The following is a 19,312-nucleotide window of genomic DNA, read 5'->3' on the forward strand; positions in this document are numbered from 1 at the left end:
ATATGTATACATACATGCATCTTTTTGATGTAGTTAACAAAATAAATTATACCAAGGAAAATTTCTATCACTAACAAAAACAAATTGTTTGTAAAGCATATAAATTGTTGCACTAAATAAAATCATAAAACGCTAGTTAATATGTCAACATGCGGTTTAATCGACCATCAGAGATATTTTCATTCATTTAAGATAATATCACATTTTTCCAATGGCCACTTAGCTAAATTACTCTTTGAAAAGTCATTATAGAAAATCATTAACAAATACGAAAAAAAAAAATACCACTAAAATGGTTAATCATTAACAAATACGAAAGATCTGAAAATTAGGAGCCGTAGGATCCGCTGGCTATAATTGACTTTTTCATCAGATGTACAAGTAGGCCTGAGTTGAACAAACACATCGTAACCGTACACGCATTGATCTGTCATCTAAGTTGTTCCGTCACAGCTCCGTAACTGAAACATAATCTCCACCTGTCACTATCGTCTACCAAATCCACGACAAAACCTAAATACCACTTATTAGTTTTCTTTAGTGGTTTATTAATCTGCAGAAATACGGCAACTTTTGTGGTTAGTCATATAAGAACAACCGCGTTACAAACTTCTCTCGTCTTTCCTGGAAATTTCTGTCCACAAATATTAGTCTTTAATTTTCGGTATGAACACTGACCCTTCCTTGATCTATTGATCTTTGTCGCAGTATTTATTAAGATTTTATCTCTATCAGACGGCTCTTTTGATTAATATTTTTCCGACTCTTATTTCTTATCTTCTTTGCTCAGAAACTTCTCTCAGGCGAATTCAAGTTTCATAGTTTTGGTCTAGTTTTTGTCCACCGATCTATCTCTTTAGGTGAGTTTTGTTTATTTTTTTCGGCTTTATAGTTTGTCTACGCTTCATGTTGTTGTTGTTATTATAATCTTGTGTTTGAATTGAGGTCTTTGATCTCGTTTCTTTCTGAATTTAGATATGTGTTATTCGGATTTCAGATCTTTTAAGATCTGGGTTTGGCTTTTTATACAGAAGAAAATGGTTTTGACTTAAAAAATTAGAGATAGCTCTTACCTCTTACGCTTGAGTCTTGGATCTGTTGATTTTAAAGCTTTATAGATCTTACCACAGTTAGAGAATTGTTGTTGACTTTTGTATGATGAGTTCAAATTTGTGAATTGAAGAACAGATCTGATGTTGTTTGTGTTTTTCTTTATATGAGAGGTTTCATTACCTTTGTTTTTAAGATCTGTTGAGAAAAGATCCATACTTTAGAAAAAAATCCAAACATTTGATCTTTTGTATTGGATATCTAATATGGATCTAGAATATAATCAAAGTTATAATGTTTTTGTATTATGGTTTGTGACAATTGATGTGTTATCTTTCTTCTTCTTTCTTGTTTTTTTCAGTTGAAACTTATCAGAATGGCTCGTCCACAAGACCCTCCACGTGGTTTCTTCCCTTTTGGAAACCCCTTCAAAAATCTATCTTCGAAGAACTCGGTACTCTCCTCAAAGCTTCTCCCACTCCTGAACAATTTTGAGACCAACTTAGCATCTTCTATTAGTAAGCTTGTCCCTAAGGAAAAGAGCGATATCCTGACTGTCTCATGGATGAAACAAGCTATGGAATCTCTTTGCGAGACACATAATGGTATCAAGACCCTTATAACCGATCTTGAGCTTCCTGTATCAGATTGGGAGGATAAATGGGTTGATGTCTATCTTGACATTAGTGTGAAGCTTCTTGATCTCTGCAATGCCTTTAGCTCTGAGCTTACCCGTCTCAACCAAGGTCATCTCTTACTCCAGTTTGCTCTGCATAACTTGGAGGCCAACTCTCCTCAGAATCTGTCGAAAGCTCAGTCATCACTAGACAGTTGGAAGCAACACATTGTCTCCAAGAACCCGAGAATAGAAAATTGCCGTGCAATCTTGAGCAGCCTTGTTCAGACCTTGAATCTCCCCAAGGTGAAAAACTCGGCCAAAGGGAAAGTCTTGATGAGAGCTCTATATGGTGTAAAGGTTAAGACCTTATACATCTCTGGTGTTTTTGCTGCAGCGTTCTCAGGTTCATCGCAGAATCTGATGTACCTTACAGTCTCAAACGAGCTTCCATGGGCACAATCATTCATGGAAGTGCAGAACACCATGAACGCAGAAATCAAGAACATATTTTTGTCAGACGGGTTAACGGTTCTGAAAGAGCTAGAGGCAGTTGCTTCAGGTGTCAAGAAACTCTACCCTGCGATCCAACAAGGATCAATAGATCCCATATCGCTGCAGCCACTGAAGGACTCGGTCACAGAATTATCGAATGGGATAGATCTTGTTTCGAAAGAAGTGGATTGTTTCTTCAAGATTCTGTTATCGGGGAGAGACACATTACTAGAGAACCTAAGGTCGATGGGTGCATCAACCCTACAGGCAACATCGCCAAAAAAGGCTGCCGGAAAAAATTACAGAGGATTCTGATAAACTATAAATGTTTGTACAGATGGTTTTACTTCAAGTGTTCCATCTTCTTGGTATTGAATGTATTATTAGGTTTTTGTGCAATCGTAGTCGTTTGTATGAGATGCTTTGAAAGTAGTAGTTGTATAAGTAAAGGTTTTACCAACTTATCTATATATATTATGAATATCTTTGAAGCTATCAAGATCCCAACATTTATCAACTGCTGCTAGATCCGTATTATCGACAGTTAGATCGAAAATTCACAGAGAAAAGAGATCAAAGACTTCAAATCAAACAGAAGATTATCAACTGCTGATATGATTTTCAATATACAGTTACATTCGACTAAAAGATTTTAAAATATATTACCGGTTTGATTTTCTTGTTAGCTAGATTATTACATTTCAGTTACGGTTTATTCTCGGTTGTGCAAAAATGAAGTTGAATTAGTTCGGTTCGGTTCGGTTGATATTGGGATTGAGTTTGTTCCGGTTACATTGACTTGTAGACCAATATGAAGTCGTCGTACTCAGAGAAAAGACGAAGAAAAAAGCAATGTCGTGTGTTGATTTTCACTCACGGGTCGTCCGAGAAGACGAAGACTCTTCTTCTTCTGATTTGCCCTTCAAAAGATCCAAACTTTCACACGTTATTCTTTTCCCTCTTTTTATAAACCCCAACAACCAAACAAGTCTCCAACACGCCAAAATCTCCTCTGTTTCATCTCAAGTTAGTTCAATTCAGAATCTTTGAGTTTGAACTTTTTTTTGTTGGGAGAAAGAGAGAAATGTCAATAGAGAAACCATTCTTCGGTGATGACAGCAACAGAGGAGTAAGTATCAATGGTGGTCGTTATGTGCAGTATAATGTCTATGGAAATCTCTTTGAAGTTTCTAAAAAGTATGTTCCTCCTCTTCGTCCTATCGGCAGAGGCGCTTCTGGCATCGTCTGGTTAGCATCTAAAACTGTTGTCTTTTTTTTTTGAGTTTTTAGCTTTAGAGATGAGACATTTTGTTAAAGGCTAAGTTTGTGCTCAAAACTTGTGATTTCTCATTACTAGTGAAAATTTTAAATATTTTCTATGTGATAAATATGTTTTGGTTGACCAAAAGAAAGAATTATTTTTCGGTGGGTTTTTGTAACTTTGCTACTTATCTCATAGTTGATTAAGAGATCATTGTGGTGAATAGAAGTTTTGAAGGATCATTTATTTATCTGATTTAGTGCTGCATGGAATTCGGAGACGGGTGAGGAAGTAGCGATCAAGAAGATTGGTAATGCATTTGGCAACATTATCGACGCTAAGAGAACTTTGAGAGAGATTAAGCTTCTTAAGCATATGGATCATGACAATGTAAGCTTTTGTCTTATTTTATTTATTATTCTCCACATGTTTTCTAGTAATTATCCTGATTCTGGAGTTTATCTCACAGGTCATTGCCATTATAGACATAATAAGACCACCTCAGCCAGACAACTTCAATGATGTTCACATTGTCTATGAGTTAATGGACACTGATCTTCACCACATTATCCGCTCTAACCAACCGTTAACTGATGATCATTCACGGGTACGCATTAACCTCTCCTGTGCTTCTTATAGCTCAAGTATCTTCTGTTTAGGTCAAAGTTTATAATCAGAATCTTTTTGGTTCGAAGGCTATGAAGTTGGGGTTTGATGTATAACCATAAATTTTATGTTTTTGCAGTTCTTCCTGTATCAGTTGTTGCGAGGCCTCAAGTATGTGCATTCAGCCAATGTACTGCATCGTGATTTAAAACCGAGTAACTTGCTCCTGAATGCAAACTGTGACCTCAAGATTGGGGATTTTGGGCTTGCGAGGACTAAATCAGAGACAGACTTCATGACAGAATATGTTGTTACACGTTGGTACCGAGCTCCAGAGTTGCTCCTTAATTGCTCAGAATACACTGCAGCTATCGACATTTGGTCTGTCGGTTGTATACTCGGTGAAATAATGACGCGGGAGCCGTTATTTCCGGGCAGAGATTATGTTCAGCAGCTTAGACTCATCACTGAGGTAAACTTTTCACTTTTTCACTTGACTATATTATTTCGTTTCAATTTGAAGAAAGAACATTGAACTATCCTGTTGCTACGTTTGTTCTGTTTTGGTTCTGTTTTTGTTGTTTGTAGTTTAATGAACAAACTCATGTATGGTTTATCTTTTTCATACACAGCTTATAGGCTCACCAGATGATTCAAGCCTAGGATTCTTAAGAAGCGACAACGCTAGAAGATACGTAAGACAGCTTCCACAGTATCCAAGACAAAACTTTGCCGCTAGATTCCCAAACATGTCGGTCAATGCTGTTGATTTGCTGCAGAAAATGCTCGTCTTTGACCCAAACAGACGCATTACAGGTAAAGCAGACGAAAACCTATATATGTTGCATTCTCTTTTGATTTTTTCTTTTTATAATACTTTTGAGCTTGTTTTGAGTTGCAGTCGATGAAGCCTTGTGCCACCCTTACTTAGCACCGCTACACGAATATAACGAGGAACCTGTGTGTGTGAGACCGTTCCATTTTGATTTCGAGCAACCTTCATTGACGGAAGAGAACATCAAGGAGCTTATATATCGTGAATCAGTCAAGTTTAACCCTTAAGATTCTTAGTGTGTGAGATTTTAAGAGAATCTTGAAAAGAAACTCGAAATAAGCTTTTTTCTTTCTCTGTTTGTTCATTGATTTTTTTATTTTATTTTTGTTGTTGTGTGTTCATTGAATTTCTGATATAGTAAAGTTTGTAATGTAAAAACAAAAAAAAAAGTCTATAAATATGAAACAAATACAAATTCTGAGTAAAGAAGTAACATGTCAAATAAATTTCGGCCCAACACTAGTCTTATCTGATTGGCCCAACACTAGACTGAACTGAAAAAAGTAATTTAATGCCTTAAACCTATTTTTGAGATTTAATTTCAGCTCTTATTGACTTCTTTTTATCACGACTGAAAAAGAAAAAACATATCACGAATATGAAGTAGGTTATGGTATGGCTAAAAACAAGAGAGTAGGTTATGGGTATATCACCTAAATATTTCTATCTTTTCTTTTTAAAATAAACTCGTGAACTTTTTACCTAACTTATCGGTTTATTATGAAAAGTGATATTGATATTCACACAAAATCAAATAAATTATAATCAAACATACTGAAATTATATTACCAAAAATAAGCATTGATCATTCGAAAATGGTAGATTTGACCGGTGCTAATAGATACAGTCAAATATTTTCATGCCGTTTCTTTGTTTGTAAATAAATAAATAAGTACATCCTCTTAATTAAAAATAAATTAATAGTTGACTAAAATATTCCTTTTTCCATAGGATAAATACTAATATAAAAATCTTTTCATCTGCTCCTTTGAAGAGCTTTTAATCTCTTCTCTGAAACCCTCCCCCAGTGACTCACCACCACGACAAAAAAATAAAAAAACGGCGTAGTTTCGGTTACTTCGTCGTCGTCTTCCTCATTTCGCCGGAAGAATTATCCGCCATGGGAGACGATAAGAAAGATCAGAAGCAGCTTTCTTCATACTTGAAAGCTAAAAACTTTTCATGTGATTCACATTTTTCATTTTATTGGCTAATGTCGAGGCTAATCTTCTTAATTCTCGCCATTCTCTTCTCTCTTCAATTCGTTTTCTACCCTTTAAATTTCATCTCCTCTTCTTCTCAACCTCTGATCAAATTCTCTGTTTCACCCGTCGTATCCGGATCCGGGTCGGTTCATGAACCGGACCAAACCGAACTCAAGCACGTCGTTTTCGGAATCGCCGCCTCTGCGAAATTCTGGAAACACCGTAAAGACTACGTGAAGCTCTGGTGGAAACCAAACGGTGAAATGAACGGCGTCGTTTGGTTAGACCAACACATTAACCAAAACGACAACGTTTCGAAAACATTACCTCCGATCAGAATCTCCTCCGACACGTCTAGGTTTCAGTACAGATACCCAAAGGGTCTCCGATCGGCGATCAGAATCACGAGAATCGTCTCGGAGACGGTGAGGCTGTTGAACGGAACAGAGTTGGAGAAAAACGTGAGGTGGATTGTGATGGGAGACGACGACACTGTGTTTTTCCCGGAGAATCTTGTCAAGGTTTTGAGAAAGTACGATCACAATCAGTTTTATTACATCGGAAGCTCGTCGGAGAGTCATATACAGAATCTCAAGTTCTCTTACGGGATGGCTTATGGAGGAGGAGGGTTCGCGATTAGCTATCCGTTGGCTAAAGCATTAGAGAAAATGCAAGATCGTTGTATTCAGAGATATTCGGAATTGTACGGCTCCGATGATCGGATTCATGCTTGTATGTCGGAACTCGGTGTTCCTTTGACTAAGGAAGTTGGCTTCCATCAGGTTAGTCCTCTGTTTTTATTTTATTTTCCTTCAATTAAATTTAATTTCCATTTGAAGATTTTTCCTACATTGTCCTTTTTTTGGGTGAAAACTTAAGTTTTATTTCAGTTTTCATAGAGTGTTTTTATTTTAATGTTTGAAGGGTCAAGATCTTAGCTAGGTTTTGTTTAGGAAACAGAATAACTTAAAAATGCATTTATTATTATTTTAGGCAAAGTCTTTAATCAAACTTCCATATTTTTCATTAACTCACTCATATCTTCTAGTAGATACCAAATGCAAAAGCCATTACAAATCATTTATTTTATTAGTGCATTCTGATTTTTTGTTTTTTTTTGTTTTATTAAGACTTATGTATATAACACATCATAATAAAACTGAAAACATTTATGTAATTTTAGTAAAATGTATATTTTGTATGGCGATAATCTCGGCACTCACATAGATCTTAGGTTCACATAAGTCATTGGGATTGTACACTCAAGTCAAATATGTCGTTAGTAGTTTTCGTACGTGTTACTCTTACATTCCTCCGTGCATTCACATTATTCAGTTTGTTATTCCTATGATAGATCTAGGAACACATCCTAACCGAAATCTAAACATAAATCAAACTATTAAGTATCCAATATACATCGATTTTTGAAATCTGTGTCCCCCACTATTTTCTCGATCTATACCTATCGCTTATTAGAAAATCATCCTCGACAATTATTGTTTTGATTTTGTGTTGTTGTATCAGATTGATTTATACGGGAAACTTCTGGGCCTATTATCGGCCCATCCACTGGCTCCTCTAGTATCGATCCACCATTTAGACTTAGTGGATCCAGTATTCCCAAACATGGGCCGAGTCAACGCCATGAGACGTTTCATGGTCCCCGCAAAACTCGACTCACCGAGCCTCGCGCAGCAATCAATCTGCTACGACGCGGACCACCGATGGACCGTGTCTGTCTCGTGGGGATACACAGTCCAGATCATACGTGGCGTGTTGTCAGCTAGAGAGATGGTGATCCCCACGCGCACGTTCATCGATTGGTACAAACAGGCAGACGAAAGAAGCTATGCTTTTAACACGCGTCCTATCGCCAAAAGCGCGTGTCAGCGTCCGCGAGTGTATTACCTGTCCAACGCGCTTCCTGACTTGGCTTTGCGTAGAACTGCTAGTGAATACGTGAGATGGTACGACATGTGGGAGCCTGAATGTGACTGGGATATGTCGGATCCTTCGGAATTTGAACGGGTCATTGTTTATAAGAAACCCGACCCGGATAGATGGAATAAACATAGGGTAAGTAAACAATGTTATCATTTTTAAGTTTTGTTTCTCTATAAGTTTTATTGATTCATAATTTTGTGGTGATAATTTCAGGCTCCGAGAAGAGATTGTTGTAGAGTATTGCCCACGACGAAGAATGGGACTATGGTAATCGATGTAGGAGCTTGTAAAGATGATGAATTTGCTGAATTCCTTGTCAAATAGAATTATTTATCTTTTATAGCGTTTTCTTGTTACCAATCGTATTTTTGAAATTTCGAGCTTATGTTTTAACAGCAATTTCGAGCTTGTAAATTATTTCTTAAAACTTTTTTTAATCTTTATTGACCTCTAGGAGGACTATTATTAATGAGTTTATTATAGCCGAAAGATGTTTTGGGGTAGTGGGCTTAGCCCATTAATATATTGACGATTTAAAATGTAAATATATTCGATGCTAAAAGGACCGAATGTACATTATCGAATAAAACAAAAAAAAAAATATAAACATGTAAAGTCAAAACTTAAGTGTGATGAATGTAATGATGATGAGGAAGAAAGAAGATGAATGGGAATGGGCCTGATTCATCTTTTCCTCGTTGGCTTTAAAATTGACATATTTTGTTGACACGCGTGAGATTTCGTAGACGGAGGCGACACTGACACACATAAGCCGACATCTGACACGTGTATTTTACACACGTACGTAATACGGTCACGAACCGGCGAACCTACCAAAACCGAACACGAACCAGATTCCTTACAACCATCCAATTTGGGAGGTCTCATATCTTCTTCAACCCGTACGTCGTCGCTTTTTCTTTGTCTTAGAGCAAGCGTTTTAATTATTATTGCGTCATTAATAGGAATATATTTTGTATGACTCTTGTTGCTAATGTTAGGGAATTTTATTGGCTTGAATTTGATATTGAATAATGATTTTATTTTATTTATATAAAACAATATGTTGTTTGTTTAATGATATCTAAATTTAATATGTTAGCGTTACTCAATATTTTATTTAATTTTATATGGTTTTTTACACGGATTTTAATTCATCTTTGATTGAAATTTTAACAAATGTCAATCAGTTTTCAAACTAATAATGCAAAAGCTTAAATGTGAAAGTAATTTTTTTTTTGGACAAATGCTTTAAATATTATAGGTAAATTCTATATGTTTGATTTTAAAGTTAATAAATTCTATATTCAAAAAAAAAATCCTTATAAATTATAAAGTACACCACCAATAACCTCTTTAAGTTAACTATTATAGTATTATGTTTAGAATGTAGTTGGACATGTTTTATCCGATTAATACCAATTAGAATAGTTAATTATCAAGTACACGCTATGAGCCTATGAGCAAGAGAAGGCAGCATGGTCCTTGGCCTCTTTCTCAAGTCAAAATGTATTTTAATAATCATACATGCTGTAAACTTCAAATTCCTACTTTTTCAGAGTAAACAAAAAAAAATCAGAAATCGTAAACATATCCCCATCCCTGAATACTTAACCGTTTGACATTGAGAGTACACGTACAGGAATATCTAGATTGATTAGGTATATATAATATTTTGTATTAATAATTTAAAAAAAAAAGTAATTATCATTACCAGAACTAGCTAGTTGACATCTCACTACTTATGAGTATTTTCTAAACGCAAAAGATTATGTTAGGTGAGTTACGTGAGTAGTGCGCAGTAATGCAATTTGGTTAACGCTGTTCAATACAAATTTGAAACTAGTTGAATCCAGCAAAAAAAAAAAAAAAATTGGCTTCCAAAATATTGTTACCATAAATTCATAAACTTTCGTTAAACTTAAAGTGATTTATACACATAGTATATTCAAATATCGATAAATGTATTTTGCTAATCAAATCGTATATTCTTTTATACCAGTTTTTTAACGTCATCTCGCCAAAACAACAACAAATAGATGTAAAATAATGAAAGAAAACAAAAAACAAGATCCATGGGGAAGAGTCACATGCATGGAGCATGCAACTAGCTTACTTCATCCAATTCCCACTCAAAATTCTCTCTTTATATATACACTTTCTCTACCACTACTTCCCTCAAAACAAGCTAACTCGATCCTTCTCACTAAAGCGATCGTACCGATCTTAATATCTTTAGCGAGCGAGAGAGAGAGAGATAGAAATCCTGAGAGGAAAGAGAGGATGGAGATCGAAAAAAGCAATAACGGTGGTTCGAACCCATCTGCAGGAGAAGAATTTAAGGATATGATTAAGGGAGTGACTAAGTTCTTGATGATGGTGATTTTCCTTGGAACCATCATGCTTTGGATCATGATGCCAACACTAACCTATCGAACCAAGTGGTTGCCACATCTGCGTATCAAGTTTGGAACATCCACTTATTTTGGTGCCACAGGTAACTGAATGATCAATAATTCCCATTTTTTAACTGAATCATAAATCATGTTGACGCAATAGTTTCCAAATTTTAACGCATCTTTTTTTCATCAGCCCACGCAATTTGATTTAAAATAAAATACTAAAATTCATTTTTCTTGGTTTGCACGGCAGGGACGACGCTTTTCATGTATATGTTCCCAATGATGGTCGTAGCTTGTTTGGGATGTGTCTATCTTCACTTCAAGAATCGAAAGTCGCCACACCATATCGATAGGTACAAATTAATCAGTCAACTTTTAGGTATATAAACTGCATCACTTTCTTTGATTACAACTTGTTGCTCTTAATCGGAAAAAGGGAGACGAAGGGAGGAGTGTGGAGTAAACTAAGAAAGCCAATGTTAGTGAAGGGGCCATTAGGAATAGTCTCAGTGACTGAGATCACCTTCTTGGCGATGTTTGTGGCTCTTCTTCTCTGGTGCTTTATCACTTATTTGCGCAATAGCTTCGCCACTATCACTCCTAAATCAGCTGCCGCACATGACGAATCTTTGTAAGCTTTTCTTTTTCTTCTTTCGCCGTCTAAAATATATAATTAGTCCACTAATTTCGCTTTGTTAGTCGAAATTATGGATCAGGTTCATATACTTCAAGATTAATTAATCAGTCCATCAACAGTAGATTCTGTGCTTGATTTCTTTTTAAAATCTCCTGACAAATTATTAATAAAAAGGAACAATTTTCTTTGTAAAATACTTAACATAGTTAATCGGTTGATCACATATGAATTAAGGTGGCAAGCGAAGCTGGAATCAGCGGCGCTAAGGTTAGGACTGATCGGAAACATATGTTTGGCGTTCTTGTTCTTACCGGTGGCTCGTGGGTCATCGTTGCTACCGGCAATGGGATTAACCTCGGAGTCAAGCATCAAATACCATATATGGCTCGGCCACATGGTCATGGCCCTTTTCACCGTTCATGGTCTTTGTTACATAATTTACTGGGCCTCAATGCATGAAATCTCCCAGGTATTATTTTTGTTTTTTGTTTTATCGAAGATTTTAAAGCGGTACGTATATTATATGTGGCCTAAAATAGTCCACTAGTGGGCCCTATGAAAAAGTCAACGACTTTAAAGTAGTCACTCTGAATGGAGCAGCTTCCATACCAAGGAATGCGGTCAAATTTATCATTTTGGGTCTTCGTATGGCATACAAGTGTAGTGTAGATATCGCTATTAATTTTGTTGCACCGAAAAGAAAATTATCGAATCACGCATTTTAAGGTGGTAATTATTTGGATAAATGTTCCTTTTCTCTTTTAAAAAATCGTGTACTCCAAAATTGACGACTCGTACTCCAATAAATTATTTAATGTGATAGCTTCATACTAGGGGTACAAGAATCGTAATTTAAACGGTATAGTATATTATAATCTGACGTGGAATAAATTAATGGCAGATGATCATGTGGGATACGAAAGGTGTCTCAAATTTGGCCGGAGAGATAGCTCTGGCGGCCGGACTTGTGATGTGGGCCACCACATATCCGAAGATAAGGAGAAGATTCTTCGAAGTCTTCTTCTACACTCACTATCTCTACATCGTCTTCATGCTCTTCTTTGTCCTCCACGTCGGCATAAGTTTCTCCTTCATCGCTCTCCCTGGTTTCTACATCTTCTTAGTCGATCGTTTCCTTCGGTTTCTTCAGTCACGTGAAAATGTTCGCTTGCTCGCTGCTCGGATTCTTCCTTCCGACACTATGGAGCTCACTTTCTCCAAAAACTCTAGTGAGTACCTTTTGTCCAATTGGCTAATTGTATATGAAAAGTTCACCCTTACTGGATATTGATCTAATTCTAAACTATTCTTTTTGTTTTATAGAGTTGGTTTATAGCCCGACGAGCATAATGTTTGTGAACATACCGAGCATTTCAAAGCTGCAATGGCATCCGTTTACGATAACTTCCAGTAGCAAACTCGAACCAGAGAAGCTAAGTATTGTTATCAAGAAAGAAGGCAAATGGTCAACTAAGCTTCACCAGAGGCTTTCTTCTTCTGATCAGATCGACCGACTTGCTGTTTCTGTAGAAGGTCCTTACGGCCCTGCTTCCGCCGATTTCTTAAGGTGATTTGTTTATATACACTTTCTCAATCACCTATCTAATAACTTTATATTCAGATTTGTTAAGAGTCCTGGAAACTTGATTGACTTGCATTTCAAGAAACATTGATTTCATACTTTTTTTTTTTTTTGCTTTCTAGGCATGAAGCTTTGGTTATGGTGTGCGGAGGAAGCGGGATAACTCCGTTTATCTCTGTTATTCGTGATTTGATCGCCACAAGCCAAAAGGAAACATGCAAAATCCCAAAAATAACTCTCATTTGTGCGTTTAAGAAGTCTTCAGAGATCTCCATGCTCGATCTTGTCTTGCCATTATCCGGTCTTGAGACTGAACTATCCTCCGACATTAACATCAAAATCGAAGCCTTCATAACCCGAGATAATGATGCAGGAGATGAAGCAAAAGCTGGGAAAATCAAAACTCTCTGGTTCAAACCAAGTCTTTCAGACCAATCCATCTCATCAATCCTCGGACCAAACTCATGGCTTTGGCTCGGTGCAATTCTCGCATCTTCGTTCTTGATCTTCATGATAATTATTGGTATCATCACTAGGTATTACATTTACCCGATCGACCACAACACCAACAAGATCTATTCTTTGACTTCAAAAACCATCATATATATCTTGGTCATCTCCGTGAGCATAATGGCGACTTGTAGTGCGGCTATGTTGTGGAACAAGAAGAAGTATGGTAAAGTTGAAAGTAAACAGGTCCAAAACGTCGACCGTCCATCTCCAACATCTTCTCCTACCTCATCATGGGGTTACAATTCCTTGAGAGAAATCGAAAGTACGCCACAAGAATCGCTCGTGCAACGCACCAATCTGCATTTTGGAGAAAGACCTAATCTCAAGAGTAATATATACATGACCTTCTTTTAATTTCTCTATCTCTATCTTATATATAAGGAATTGTTATTCTAATTATGTTTTTTGTTGGTTTATATGAGCAGAACTTCTACTTGATGTGGAAGGTTCGAGTGTGGGAGTTCTTGTTTGTGGTCCTAAGAAGATGAGACAAAAGGTTGCGGAAATATGTTCCTCTGGTTTGGCTGAGAATCTTCATTTTGAATCTATCAGTTTCAGCTGGTGATTGCGTATATAACTCTGTTTTCACTATGTGTTGTGCAATTTGCTTGAGTTGCAAGTTAATAAGGTGGCCCTGTGATTTGACCTATCTTTGTGTGCTTTACATTGACTTTTCCTGTTTTTTGTTTTTCTTTATCCTCTTCTAGGAATATTCAGTGTTAAAAAAAAAACTTCCTTTCAAAAGTTCCGGAATATCCTTTTTTTGTTTGTAACACAAGGCATACAGCTTTTGTAAATTGTAAATGTTGAAATATAATACTCATGTTGGGTCATATATATGATTTTATCTCTATTTTTCAGTTAAACATACTTACGAAAAAGTCAATTTGCTCGAAACGAGTTGGGTTATACACAGATGTGAGCTACATGTAAATTAATATTTGGATCTATCAGAATTTATCTGTCAAATACAGAAATACTATCTTGCAGATAGCACAAATTACCTAATTGTTGGTTAAAAAGACAAGAAGAAGTTACGTGAACATAAAAAAAAAAAACCGTTTCAATTGACATGTCACTAATTATTCGATTTAAGTAAGAGGAAGTACAAGAACAAATTAAAGAACTCACCTATATATACATCCGTTTATTTAAAATCTGTGTTATTGTGTAACTCTGCTACAATTTAGTGGGTAACTAACAAAAAATATCATGGTTAAATTTGGTGTTCTGAGGAAATTTAATGTAAAATTCATAAATTTACGTGTGATTTTTTGATAATTGATTATTCAAAACTCAGTACAAGGAATAAAATCGAAAAAGAAAAAAAAACGAAAAGATAATAGAAATATACGTCTACACGCATCGGCGTACAAACTCAATGATTCTGCTTTCCGTTGAATTTGCTAATTTTAAGCCCAAAACTATAGAATTGCGTTTTCAATGTGAAATGAGGAAATTACACACTTTACCTAGACTCTTCCACGAGTCAAGCCTGTTTTGTAAGTCAGCAGTAAAATGAAGCTGTAAATCACAAATTAATTATAAAAAGATTCAATTATAATTTCTCTGGATAATATTATTATTTTAAAATAATAATAAAATAATTTCTTATTGGTTTATTCACCAGACCATATTTTCATATAAATTTAATTATTATTTTAAGAAAATAATATTATGCATAGAAAAATGACTTAAATATCATTTCTTTTATATAAGAGTATATTATTTTATATATATACTCTATATCTTTAAACATCTCAAGTTCTCAACATATTTAATTATTGGATCTTTTCTGCATTTAGCATAAAACTACTAATTACATTGGTGTAATTAGCATATATATATGCTGGAAAAAAATATCTTTCTATATATATGCTGGAAACAAATATAGCACATATATATGGGTTTTGTAAAATTCATTGCAAACTCCATTTCGCTTTGTTTTTTCTTCTCATTTCTTGGAAGTTCATCTCTGGTGCCATGGGAGTAGGAGAAATGAATAAGGAAGTGATTGATAAGGTGATTAAGTTCTTGATGATGGTGATTTTGATGGGGACTATAGTGATCTGGATTATGATGCCAACTTCTACCTACAAGGAAATCTGGTTAACCTCTATGCGTGCCAAGCTCGGCAAATCGATATACTATGGGAGACCAGGTAATTTCACTCGATACAGATCTAAAATTATTTATACGAATCCGTTACATATAATGGTTTTCTTATATTATAGGAGTGAATCTTTTGGTTTACATGTTCCCGATGATTCTACTGGCTTTTCTGGGATGTATCTACCTTCACTTGAAGAAATCAACAACTGTTAATCAATTTAACAGGTAATTAAAAGCTAACGACTGCTCACTCTTTAGTTAACAGCTTTTAGTTTTTTTTGTTAATATAGATTCTTTTTATTAGTTTATTTTATTTTCATTTTTTTGTAAAATTTAAAGCGGAGTGGAGAAGAAGAGAGCCAAGTTTGGTGCATTGAGAAGACCAATGTTAGTGAACGGACCGTTAGGAATAGTGACAGTAACTGAGGTTATGTTCTTGACGATGTTCATGGCTCTTCTTCTTTGGAGCTTAGCTAATTACATGTACAGGACGTTTGTCAACGTCACTTCTGAATCAGCAGCAACTGACGGAAATAACCTGTAAGTTTTAATTTATATAATGAGTTTTGTGCATGAACATAATTATTTTGTACGTATATGTAAATTCTTCATATTTAGTGATCAATCTAGATTCAATCCTATTTGCAGGGAATATTTTCTTTCCTGATAATATTGTGAGATATATGATGAAAATAAGAGTATAAATGAACTTTTCTATTTTTCACTGATATAATGATGCATCTTAAATTTATTGGGAAATTCTCATAAATTAATTTTTTCTTATAAGTTTTTTTAATTGATTGACCCATAATTTTCATAATCACTCATATCATATCTTTAACAATATGTCCTTTTTATAAACAACTTTTGCAAAATGACATTGACATGTACCATTAGTTAAGCTATGTGACAAAACAAGTTTGGCTTTTTGTGTTTGTTTTATGGCAAAACTAAAAAAGATGGCAAGCGAGGCTGGATTTAATAGCAGTACGGATAGGTATAGTAGGGAACATATGCTTGGCGTTCTTGTTCTATCCAGTGGCTCGTGGCTCGTCGTTGCTGGCTGCAGTGGGGCTTACGTCTGAGTCAAGCATCAAGTACCATATATGGTTGGGGCACTTGGTCATGATCATATTCACCAGCCATGGTCTTTGTTACTTTATCTATTGGATATCCAAGAATCAATTAGTCTCAAAGGTCACTCTTTTTCTTTTTTACATTATTCGTCGATATTGCTCTATAATTAATGCCCTAATTAATCGTTCGTGTAAATAGATGTTGGAGTGGGATAGGACCGCTGTCTCGAATTTAGCCGGAGAGATAGCTCTGGTGGCTGGACTTATGATGTGGGTCACCACATATCCTAAGATAAGGAGGAGATTGTTCGAAGTCTTCTTCTATAGTCATTATCTCTATATCGTCTTCATGCTCTTCTTCGTCTTCCACGTCGGCATCTCTCATGCGTTGATCCCTTTACCCGGTTTCTACATCTTCCTCGTCGATCGTTTCTTGAGATTTCTCCAGTCACGCAACAATGTCAAGCTAGTCTCTGCTCGTGTTCTTCCTTGTGACACCGTTGAGCTCAATTTCTCCAAAAACCCTAGTAAGTTTAACTATGTCCCCTCTGTTTTTTTCTTCTTCACTTGATCGATGATTTTATAATCATATGCTAAAATGATATTGCAGTGTTGATGTATAGCCCGACAAGCACTATGTTCGTGAACATACCGAGTATTTCGAAGCTTCAGTGGCATCCATTTACAATAATTTCTAGTAGCAAACTCGAACCAGAGACGTTAAGTGTTATGATCAAGAGCCAAGGAAAATGGTCGACTAAGCTTTACGATATGCTTTCTTCATCTTCTTCTGATCAAATCAATCGCCTCGCTGTTTCCGTCGAGGGACCCTACGGCCCTAGTTCCACTGATTTCCTACGGTAATTCACTTAAATCACAAACAGAGAAGTTCAACATTCTGTTTCTTCCGACACAAGTAACATTGATGCTCTGTTTTTCTTCCAACACAAGTAAAATGCTCTGTTTTTCTTTAAGTGCAGACATGAATCTCTGGTGATGGTGAGTGGAGGCAGTGGAATTACACCGTTTATCTCCATAGTCCGCGACCTATTCTACATGAGTTCAACGCACAAATGTAAAATCCCCAAGATGACCCTGATCTGCGCGTTCAAAAACTCTTCCGACCTATCCATGCTCGACCTAATTCTACCCACCTCTGGTCTCACCACCGACATGGCCTCGTTTGTAGATATCCAGATCAAAGCCTTCGTCACCCGAGAAGAGAAAACATCAGTAAAAGAATCAACTCACAATAGGAATATCATCAAAACCCGACATTTCAAACCAAACGTCTCAGACCAGCCCATCTCACCAATCCTCGGGCCCAACTCTTGGCTCTGTCTTGCAGCCATCCTCTCTTCTTCCTTCATGATCTTTATTGTCATCATCGCAATCATCACGAGATATCACATTCACCCAATCGATCAAAACTCGGAAAAGTACACTTGGGCTTATAAATCGCTCATTTACCTTGTATCAATCTCCATTACCGTGGTGACTACTTCTACGGCTGCTATGTTGTGGAACAAAAAAAAGTACTATGCGAAAAATGACCAATATGTCGACAACTTATCTCCGGTGATTATCGAGAGCTCGCCGCAGCAATTGATATCGCAATCTACCGACATTCATTACGGAGAGAGGCCTAACCTTAACAGTAAGTCTATTTATAACATTTTCATAGAGTAAAATGCTGAGTTCTAACTCTGTTTATTCTATTGTGTGAAACAGAGCTTCTAGTTGGTTTAAAGGGTTCGAGCGTGGGAATTCTTGTGTGTGGTCCGAAGAAGATGAGACAAAAGGTAGCGAAGATCTGTTCTTTTGGTTCTGCTGAGAATCTTCACTTTGAATCTATTAGTTTTAGCTGGTGAATTTTAAATTCAGACTGATGTTTTATCATAGATGTTTGGGTTACAAAAGAACTAGGTGGCTTCGAGAGTTCATAACTCTAAACATGTCCTAGTACTAATTTATCCGTCTCCGGTCTCCTAGTAGACTAGTACTAATATTAAAATGTGAAGCGATATATGAGTCACATGTTGGCAGGATTTAAAGTTTGACAGATCTATATGCGGTGGATACGAGTTCGGTTAGCTGAAATTTGTAGAACAAGCATTTATGTCATGAACGTTTCTGAATGGTTTTATAATGGTAATTAGTGAATGGTTTAAGACATTCTTTAGGCAGTCATGTAGTTTTGTAATATCAAGGAAAATTGGCTTGGCTCTGAATATGATTTTTTTTTCTGAATTGGCTTGTTCGAATCCTCAAGATGATTTTTTGAAATGTAAAGTTGCATTTTCTGATATAATTTTTTTTTGTTGCCTTTTATAAATAATCATCTTTTCTTTAACATTTGGTTGCCTTTTATTAAAAATCATCTTTTCTGATTTTTTTTGGTCAACTAATGTAACACCTTTTCTTTAACATTTTTTTTAAAAAAATAAAACGCAAATGAAGTCATGGTAACCCTTTTGACTTTCACAATACCATTCAGTGACATCTTTCTTACTTAATATTCCGCTGTCATGTCCCACTTTGGTTAACATTTGAGGAATTTCATCAGTAAAAATCGAAAAGATATAAAGGCATCAAAGGAGAAACCTTAAAAAGTCAAAATAGAGACACAAGAAGTGTTTCTTTGTAGGCTTAGATGAGAAGAAGAAACTAAGGAAACTGTATTCCTAAAGTAAATACTACTTCCTTCATTCCTATGATAATCAATTATTAAAAGATATGGAGTCGCTTACCAAATCATAAAACCGGTAACCCAAATCTAGGAAATTTTATTGTGGAATAAATAACAAAGCCTTTATTTTATTTAAATAGAACAAGATAAAACACCAAAAATAATAGCTATGTTCTGAAGTCTTGACCAAACTACTGATACGGGATCTCACCTAGATTACTTACAATGTAGGTGTAAACCGAGTTTTTAACCAAACTAAAACGAATTAAGCGACAATTAGTTACGGAAG

The 19,312-nt window shown here is 35.8% G+C and overlaps 5 protein-coding genes across 11 annotated transcripts; all 5 read left to right on the forward strand.

Annotated features, from left to right (window-relative positions):
* The first annotated feature begins 427 nt into the window (after positions 1-427).
* On the forward strand, positions 428-2,676 carry BPS1 (BPS1-like protein (DUF793)). Of its 2 annotated transcripts, NM_100037.4 has the most exons (3): positions 428-664; positions 791-860; positions 1,412-2,676. In NM_100037.4, exon 3 carries the CDS (start codon positions 1,427-1,429, stop codon positions 2,474-2,476), a length of 1,050 nt encoding a protein of 349 aa, NP_563630.1. In that variant the 5' UTR covers positions 428-664; positions 791-860; positions 1,412-1,426; the 3' UTR covers positions 2,477-2,676. The 2 variants fall into 2 exon arrangements, with proteins under 2 accessions (NP_563630.1, NP_001030929.1); NM_001035852.3 differs by having other exon boundaries at positions 531-860.
* Positions 2,677-3,003: 327 nt separating this feature from the next.
* On the forward strand, positions 3,004-5,341 carry MPK11 (MAP kinase 11). 4 transcript variants are annotated; one of them, NM_001123738.2, is made up of 6 exons: positions 3,012-3,409; positions 3,683-3,812; positions 3,892-4,029; positions 4,168-4,500; positions 4,661-4,844; positions 4,930-5,341. In NM_001123738.2, exons 1-6 carry the CDS (start codon positions 3,246-3,248, stop codon positions 5,088-5,090), a joined length of 1,110 nt encoding a protein of 369 aa, NP_001117210.1. In that variant the 5' UTR covers positions 3,012-3,245; the 3' UTR covers positions 5,091-5,341. The 4 variants fall into 4 exon arrangements, with proteins under 4 accessions (NP_001322112.1, NP_001117210.1, NP_001322113.1 ...); NM_001331281.1 differs by having other exon boundaries at positions 3,004-3,409; positions 4,661-5,289; NM_001331282.1 differs by having other exon boundaries at positions 3,037-3,409; positions 4,168-4,844; positions 4,930-5,236.
* A 494-nt stretch (positions 5,342-5,835) lies between these two features.
* Positions 5,836-8,543, forward strand: AT1G01570 (transferring glycosyl group transferase (DUF604); the record flags this gene model as incomplete). 2 transcript variants are annotated; one of them, NM_001331283.1, is made up of 3 exons in its annotated part: positions 5,836-6,850; positions 7,593-8,144; positions 8,226-8,543. In NM_001331283.1, 3 exons carry the CDS (start codon positions 5,984-5,986, stop codon positions 8,334-8,336), a joined length of 1,530 nt encoding a protein of 509 aa, NP_001322080.1. The 2 variants fall into 2 exon arrangements, with proteins under 2 accessions (NP_001322080.1, NP_171663.1); NM_100039.1 differs by having other exon boundaries at positions 6,077-6,850; positions 8,226-8,336.
* Positions 8,544-9,895: 1,352 nt separating this feature from the next.
* On the forward strand, positions 9,896-13,983 carry FRO2 (ferric reduction oxidase 2). Of its 2 annotated transcripts, none has more exons than NM_001331284.1 (8): positions 9,896-10,509; positions 10,665-10,767; positions 10,851-11,045; positions 11,286-11,520; positions 11,953-12,280; positions 12,375-12,618; positions 12,756-13,474; positions 13,572-13,983. In NM_001331284.1, exons 1-8 carry the CDS (start codon positions 10,062-10,064, stop codon positions 13,709-13,711), a joined length of 2,412 nt encoding a protein of 803 aa, NP_001322968.1. In that variant the 5' UTR covers positions 9,896-10,061; the 3' UTR covers positions 13,712-13,983. The 2 variants fall into 2 exon arrangements, with proteins under 2 accessions (NP_001322968.1, NP_171664.1); NM_100040.3 differs by having other exon boundaries at positions 10,109-10,509; positions 13,572-13,981.
* Positions 13,984-15,050: 1,067 nt separating this feature from the next.
* Positions 15,051-18,635, forward strand: FRO1 (ferric reduction oxidase 1). Its single transcript, NM_100041.2, has 8 exons — positions 15,051-15,307; positions 15,381-15,483; positions 15,598-15,798; positions 16,218-16,455; positions 16,534-16,861; positions 16,945-17,194; positions 17,315-17,991; positions 18,066-18,635. The coding sequence occupies exons 1-8, from the start codon at positions 15,130-15,132 to the stop codon at positions 18,203-18,205; spliced, it is 2,115 nt and encodes a 704-aa protein (NP_171665.1). The 5' UTR covers positions 15,051-15,129; the 3' UTR covers positions 18,206-18,635.
* Positions 18,636-19,312: the final 677 nt, after the last annotated feature.

The sequence above is a fragment of the Arabidopsis thaliana genome (assembly GCF_000001735.4).
Source record: "Arabidopsis thaliana chromosome 1 sequence".
In the NCBI taxonomy this organism is placed as follows: Eukaryota; Viridiplantae; Streptophyta; class Magnoliopsida; order Brassicales; family Brassicaceae; genus Arabidopsis; species Arabidopsis thaliana.

What these genes read in the sequence shown, in the direction of transcription:
- MPK11 (NM_001123738.2), top strand. Translation starts at nt 3,246, where the DNA reads ATGTCAATAGAGAAACCATTCTTCGGTGATGACAGCAACAGAGGAGTA. An exon ending in GGCGCTTCTGGCATCGTCTG is followed by an intron (nt 3,410 to 3,682) that starts GTTAGCATCTAA and finishes TATCTGATTTAG; the next exon opens with TGCTGCATGGAATTCGGAGA. An exon ending in TAACTGATGATCATTCACGG is followed by an intron (nt 4,030 to 4,167) that starts GTACGCATTAAC and finishes ATGTTTTTGCAG; the next exon opens with TTCTTCCTGTATCAGTTGTT.
- FRO2 (NM_001331284.1), top strand. Translation starts at nt 10,062, where the DNA reads ATGAAAGAAAACAAAAAACAAGATCCATGGGGAAGAGTCACATGCATG. An exon ending in TCGCCACACCATATCGATAG is followed by an intron (nt 10,768 to 10,850) that starts GTACAAATTAAT and finishes AATCGGAAAAAG; the next exon opens with GGAGACGAAGGGAGGAGTGT. An exon ending in GCTTCCGCCGATTTCTTAAG is followed by an intron (nt 12,619 to 12,755) that starts GTGATTTGTTTA and finishes TTTGCTTTCTAG; the next exon opens with GCATGAAGCTTTGGTTATGG.
- FRO1 (NM_100041.2), top strand. Translation starts at nt 15,130, where the DNA reads ATGGGAGTAGGAGAAATGAATAAGGAAGTGATTGATAAGGTGATTAAG. An exon ending in GCAACTGACGGAAATAACCT is followed by an intron (nt 15,799 to 16,217) that starts GTAAGTTTTAAT and finishes AAACTAAAAAAG; the next exon opens with ATGGCAAGCGAGGCTGGATT. An exon ending in CAATTTCTCCAAAAACCCTA is followed by an intron (nt 16,862 to 16,944) that starts GTAAGTTTAACT and finishes ATGATATTGCAG; the next exon opens with TGTTGATGTATAGCCCGACA.
- BPS1 (NM_100037.4), top strand. Translation starts at nt 1,427, where the DNA reads ATGGCTCGTCCACAAGACCCTCCACGTGGTTTCTTCCCTTTTGGAAAC.